This window comes from Nematolebias whitei, chromosome 19, assembly GCF_014905685.2.
Source record: "Nematolebias whitei isolate Nwh7 chromosome 19, NemWhi1, whole genome shotgun sequence".
In the NCBI taxonomy this organism is placed as follows: Eukaryota; Metazoa; Chordata; class Actinopteri; order Cyprinodontiformes; family Rivulidae; genus Nematolebias; species Nematolebias whitei.
In genome coordinates, this window is record NC_056516.1 from 20306568 (window position 1) to 20313283 (window position 6716).

General features: G+C 34.7%; 1 protein-coding gene across 1 annotated transcript in view; it reads left to right on the top strand.

Moving 5' to 3' along the window:
• Positions 1-2449, top strand: part of LOC119426098 (adhesion G protein-coupled receptor B2) — a gene marked incomplete at its 5' end in the record, with an annotated part of 23024 nt that extends 20575 nt beyond the window's left edge. Inside the window, 1 exon segment of the mRNA XM_037693657.1 lies at positions 2342-2449. Within this exon segment, the coding sequence (XP_037549585.1) occupies positions 2342-2437 (96 nt within the window).
• Between the last annotated feature and the right edge of the window lie 4267 nt (positions 2450-6716).

The window sequence follows — 6716 nt, forward strand, 5'->3', positions numbered from 1 at the left end:
TTTGAATCATTAATACCCCATTAGAGGCAGACGTAACACTCCCAGCTCGCTCTGCACTGACCTTCAGAGGGCCACTTTCATTAAGTTTTAAACACACGCTCACACTGCACTCATCTGCTAAGCTGTAGCGCATGGAGTCGTGATAAGTCAGTCAGCCCCGATAGGATAGGTGTACTTTCTTCTGACATCGGTCGCATGCTGGTTCACAACTAATTTACACTGCCTGAAAAAGAGCAGAGGCTAGTGTGACATATTTCATATTCCTTATATAGCTACATACTGACTGTACAAACACACACATGTTCCCCTTCCCTGTTCTTTTCCATCACTTGTCATTTACTCAATATCTAGAGCACGATTTTCTGAACTGTTGGACAACTCACAGAACATGCCAATTAAATAATTCATAAAAGAAAGAAAGAGAAGGAGAAAAAAGAAACAAAAAAAAAAGGTGTTTGGTTCTTAAAATCGTGTGCAGCTGCATGCTAATGTGGGTCAGAGAGAGGTTTGGTATGTTTTGAGATACATCTAAAATGTAAAAAAAATATATAAATAAATAAAAAAAACAAGTAAATTGTAGTCATAAAATAATCAAAGCCACTCACAAATAATAATTAGAACACACTGAGACAAATTGGAACGCATATTCCCTTTTGGTTACTGACATAAGCAGATCTGAAGTTGTGAAAAAGAAAAGGGCAGCTTCGGTCTGGCTTACGCTTTAAAATCCATTATGTTAAAAATAAGTAGGCAGCTCACTTAAGTGTGAATAATTACATGGATAATGCTATCAGTGTCAGGCCTTTGACAAGTCCCAGCTTGAGTTCAGCTCTGCTGTTGTCAACATCTCACTTTGAGAGTCACCCCCAGACACGGGCAAGCTGACTATACAGTAATTATGGAGATGAGAGAAGTGTGTGTGCATATGCATATTTAAATACTCACATATAGTGCTGCACGTATGTGGCCTCATGGGTTTGTGGGTGGTTAAAAAACTTGTATGTTTCCATTCTGTCTTTTTTTTTTTTTCTGTTCAGCATCATGTCTTGCATACCCTGTGTTCAGAGCATACAGGATGAAATCTACATAGAAAATAATATGGGCGTTAGAAACACGAGAAACATATTTCAAAATGTATATTACACACAGTGTCAGTACTATTCAGGTATATCTTGGGAGTGATGTAATAGTCAAAATAACTGTTTCATATCTTCTCATGTATTGACACACATTGGGCTATGGAAGTTAAAATCCAACTTAAATGGGTAATTCAGATAATTAAAAGTGGGGTTTTGTGCAAAGGTTACAAGCAATGTATAATTTACAAACCAAAAAACAATTTTCAATAGGTACATAGCTTTTTGAATGGGCACATTTTTTGGACAGAATGCAATTTTGACATATTTTACAAGCTAACAGCTAGTCCAGTCACAGGCATCCATCCATTATCTTCACCCATTTTTCCTTTCCAGGTCACAGGGGTTGCTGGTGCCCATGTCCAGCAGTCACTGTGCAAGAGGTGGGGTACAGCCTAGGCACCTAGTTACCAATTAGCCTAACATGCATGTTTTTGGTCTGTGGGCGAAAACCAGCATACCTGGAGAAAGCCCTTGCACAAAAATCACATGCAAATTCCATCCAGGATATCCCCATGCTGGGATGCAATCCTGCAACATTCCTGCTAAGAAGCAACAGCTCTACCAACTGAAATAGACTGGTAGGGTGCTACAAGCACTATCTTGTAAATTGCCATGAGTTTCATAGTAAATCACTATATATTGAGAAACTAACCACAACGTAAAAGTTGATTATAGCATTCACATGAACCACCGTGACATCTTTTTAAGCTGAAGTTGTTTAAGGATGACTGCAATCTACATAGGTCCTGACCCATCTCAGACTAGCTGTTAGGTTGTCAGTCTTGACAAAACTTCACATTATTTAATCAAACTGAGTCATTTCAAAGATATTTCTACAATAACCAATATGAAAATTGGTTATAACTTGTTCATATAACTTTCATTATCTCATCTCCTATTTTAATGCCTAATGGATTTTTTTTTTTTTTTTTTTTTTTCAAAAAAGACGGTTTACATGTTTGTTGTGAAACTGAACTTGTTTTTAATTGGTGGCTGTCCATACCTGCTAAAGTAATGACATAATAACCCAAACACTTGCCTCCTTAATGATAAACTATGTAAATTAAACTGTGCCTTAAGAACACGATAACCCTTTGACTTTTACAGCTGTTTCATTTTGAAAGTGCCTATTATGTTCTTTACTAAAATTCTAAACCCTAATAACCCTCCTAACCACCATGACTGGTGTTCATCCATCACAGGTCCCCCCTCCCCCACCACCAAGGCAAAGCACCGAGTCATCACTATCACGCAGACCATCTCTTGTTTATAAAGAAAGTCAACGTAAGCCATACTAAAACCAACATAAACTCCATGACATAGAGCCCCACTAATTTAAACTAAATGTAGGCCTAAACTGAGCAGTATGCATCTCATAGTTTGTCGCTGTTCGTTCTGTAGTTGTGCACTCATCCAGCAAAATTGAGCATTTCACGTGCAACTGCCTCTTGGTCACAAACTTTCTCTGGCAATAATTGTTCAGTCATAGCTTAGAAACTGTGACCAGGCCTGTCAAGCTCTGGATTTTTCCAATAATGAGATTTGGACTGTGTGGCTGCAACTCTGCATTTTTAGTAGTTAAATTGTGGTTTTCTTTTACAGTTTCAATAAAGCCAAAAGCTCTCGAGCAAAAATGGATAGAATGATAAATTCTGAGATTTGTTAGTGTGGTGAGTCTGTTCTGTTTCAAAACATAATGCTAACCTAGTTATAAAAACAAAAAAAAAAAAACAAAAAAAAAACAACACATGCTTAGTTTGTTGTGTGGTCAAAATAACAATATTACATTAAAAAAGCTGATCCTGGTTATGTTGGCTAGTGACAGAAAGTGGATTTGAATCTAGTCTATTGGAACAAATTATTGTTAGTATTCGTATTAGAGTTTTAGGAATTGTGCTCTTAAGTTGTTGTTTTTTATTTTTATTTTTTCAGATAGAAAAAGTTTTAGGAAAATACTGTACATGGAAGAATTTATCACATCCCCTGAAAAAAAAAAAAATAAAATAAAATAAAAAATAAAGTGTATACACGATAACTGTTGTGTAACAGTTATTCAAAGCATGCATAGGCCTGTCATGATAACAAATTTAGCTGGTAGATTAATTGTCTCAGAAATTATTGCTATAAATGATAGCATTGTTTGAAATTTGACATTAGTAATTATTGTCAAATATAAGAAGAAAAGTAGGTTAATTTCTTTGTATTACCTTTTTGACCACTGGATGGCAGTATACGACTGTTTGAACCGAAGGATTCAAATACTGAGGGAGCGAGCAGCATGTCTTTTTAAGAAAAATGGGAGGGAGGCCCCTTGACGTGACATGGGCTGTCTCTCGTTCTTGTTTTTCGGTTTTCAAAATGGCAAACGCTCTGAACATTTTAGCTCTTTAGCATAGCATTTGTCATGCAAAATTTTTAATAATACAATCACAAAATAATTTCTCAGCTTATTTTTGCAGAGAAAACAACTTTTTAGACTAAGGCAGTTTTCAGCCGTAAATGTTGGAGCTTCGACAAGACGGAGGTTTTTTTCCCAAGGTCGGCCTGTTAGCTTAGCTTCTCAGCTTAGCTGCTTTTAATGATCCAAAAACGTAATTTTGGACGATTAAAATGGATTTTAAAATGAAAAACGAAAGGGAGAGGTCAGTGAAGAGCACCGGAGTTGAGAGCCTTTTGTCATACAGTGTCTTCAGTAGAAAGAGAGAGACACGAAGAAACGATAAAGCCGATAAATGAAAATGTTGATAATTTTAATTTATCATGTGATTAATTCATTTATTGTTTATTGCCAGAGGCCTAAGCATGCAAATGATGTATGCAATTGTTTGTTGTAATGAGCCACAGCTAAAATGTTGTATTATTTTCCAGAATGTAAAATTTCATGTCAAAAATAGCTCCATAAGTTGAAAATTAAAATATTTAAGTTAAACATTTTTCTGAGCACATGTGATGATGTGGCATTGCCCTTCTTTAGTTACTGGTTTGGATGTGGCCATTTTTCTCTCAAGCTTTAGTTTTTAAAGCATATAGTATATGTCAAAGTAGAATAGAATAGAATAGAATAGAATAGAATAGAATAGAATAGAATAGAATAGAATAGAATAGAATAGAATAGAATAGAATAGAATAGAAGCAGACCTTATTGTCCCATGGATGGGAAATTCAAGTGTAACAGCAGCAACTGCAGCAACAGATAAACAGATAAAAATATTTCACACAAAAGCTCCTAAATGTTAAAAACAATATATAAAGAAATAAGAGAAACACTATCAATAATAATGTTCAATATGTGTTGGAACATTGATAATGACAGACTATTTACAATACAGTATTATAGGCAGAGTGTGTGTTTTAGCAGAGGTCAGCATGTATTTAATCCTTATTGAGTTTGTTGGGAGCAGTGATAGTTGTAGAGTCTAACAGCTGCTGAAAGGAAGGACCTGCGGTAACGCTACTTTGTGCATTTAGGATTTGAAAGGTTTATAATATAAGATGAGCTAAGATAAGATAAGATTAGATAAGATAAGAACTTTATTGATCAGGCAGGAAAATGTTGTGCCAAAGTCTCAATTCAATGGAACAAACGCAATGAATCACAGAGGATAGAGGATATATATATATATATATATATATATATATATATATATATATATATACGTATATGTGTAAGTATAATAAAATAACATAAAATATAAAAATAACAGAGGTTTAAAAATACAAACAATCATGTTCTACAACAGGTCGGGTGCATTAAGCATTACAGTTCAAGCTGAGGTTCAAGTTCAAGGTCCTTTATTGTCATTCACATCACATGTGTTACATGAGGTGGAATGACATTATTTACACAGGGTCCCAGTTACACCCAAAATAGCAAAATATAAAGTATAATGAGAAACAGTAAATAAGGATCTAAGATATCCACTGATATACTAATATATGCTTAACGAATGCCAAAAGGTACGCTAAAAGAGCTAAGCTATACGCTAATAATGTAAAACAGTATGGCATAACAATAGTAGTATTATGTGCTCCCTAAACAGGTCTCTCTTGAAAATGAGTTCTCGTGGCTCAATGAGACTAACCTGGATAAATAAAGGCTAAATGAAAAAAAAAAAAAAAAAAAAAAAAATGCTGTGTTTATTGTTTAAAGTGTTTATTAATTTTTAAGAAATTATTAAACTTTTTGAAAGTTAGTTATTCTCACCTTTCACTCTGGACAATGAACAATTGCTGTCTACAAATAACATGTAGACATCAGCAACCAGTCTCTAGAATATAAAATGATCAAAAAATTACATTTCCACTTTTGAACCATTGATTTCAATCAATATGGTGTGACAATAGAATGCTTGACAGGCCCAGCTACAGTATCAAATAATGTCAAAGAATGGTGTATTATGAGCTATATGAGTAAAAAGTAACAGAGGTAAGAATCATACTGTGTGCAACAACTATCGGACAAACAGTGTCACACTATCATAATACTTTTATGTAGTTGCTTGTCTATTACTGTTCCGTGCTGCTACATCGTAACGTGATTGCTTTTGGTTGACCGTGATGTAGGGTGTTCTGGTGTGGTGGTGTACTTGTTGAGTCCATTGGAGTGAATACCCCTTGTATTTTGGCATTCAGGTGTTGTTCATTGTTGGTTCCCATTCCTTTATCAACCCCTGTACAAATCCAGATGAAAACAAGCAACTTGGAACTAAAACAACAGGAGATGTGGGATTCTACAGTGGTCTGATTCAGGATTGGTTTGATTTTGTCTGCTTGTTTTTAATTGTTTATATGCATTTTTAATTCATGGAATATTTTTTGTGTAACTTTTATATAGTCATTGTAGCTATTTCAATGGCTAGGTTAAACCTAAAGGTCTAAACTCCATAAGTGAGTGATAAATCTGTTCATGGACAATGAACCATTCACAAAACACTTTATAATCACCTCATAAACCATAATATACTGTTCATTAACTCGCTGCAGAAAAAAAAAAGTCTATCAATTAGTACTTAATATGGGTGCTAATGGAAAAAAAAAATAATTAAGGGTATTGGATCAAAAGAGACAATCTATTCACTTTGGAAAGTTAACATCACTATGTCGGATGTGTTAAGCAGACGAGTGGATGCCAGAATGTTTCAGAGATGGGGGATTTACCTTTATTTTCACATATTTTACATGTTTTCATGTTCAAATGTGATATATTTAAACTGGTCCTGGGCAATAAAAACACATCTACAGATAGGATCCATACATTCCAAACCGTTTGCTTTTATTTGCTGTGCCTTCTAATTTTCTCATCATATCCTCACCCCGTTGTGTTCCGGTTAAGTTGATGGTACCTGTTGAGTAGTTATGTCAATATTTACCACTTGACCTGCCAGAAGCTTTGGCATGATAGATGATAGTTATGTTTAATATGCAGAAATGATGGGCAGATGCACAAGTGGAAGGTAGAGCTATTACAAGTACTGGATTAGAGTCTAAACTTATTTGTTTTAAAATTATATTGTCTGGACTGAAGCTAACTATATACACACACACACACACACACCCACACATATATATATATATATA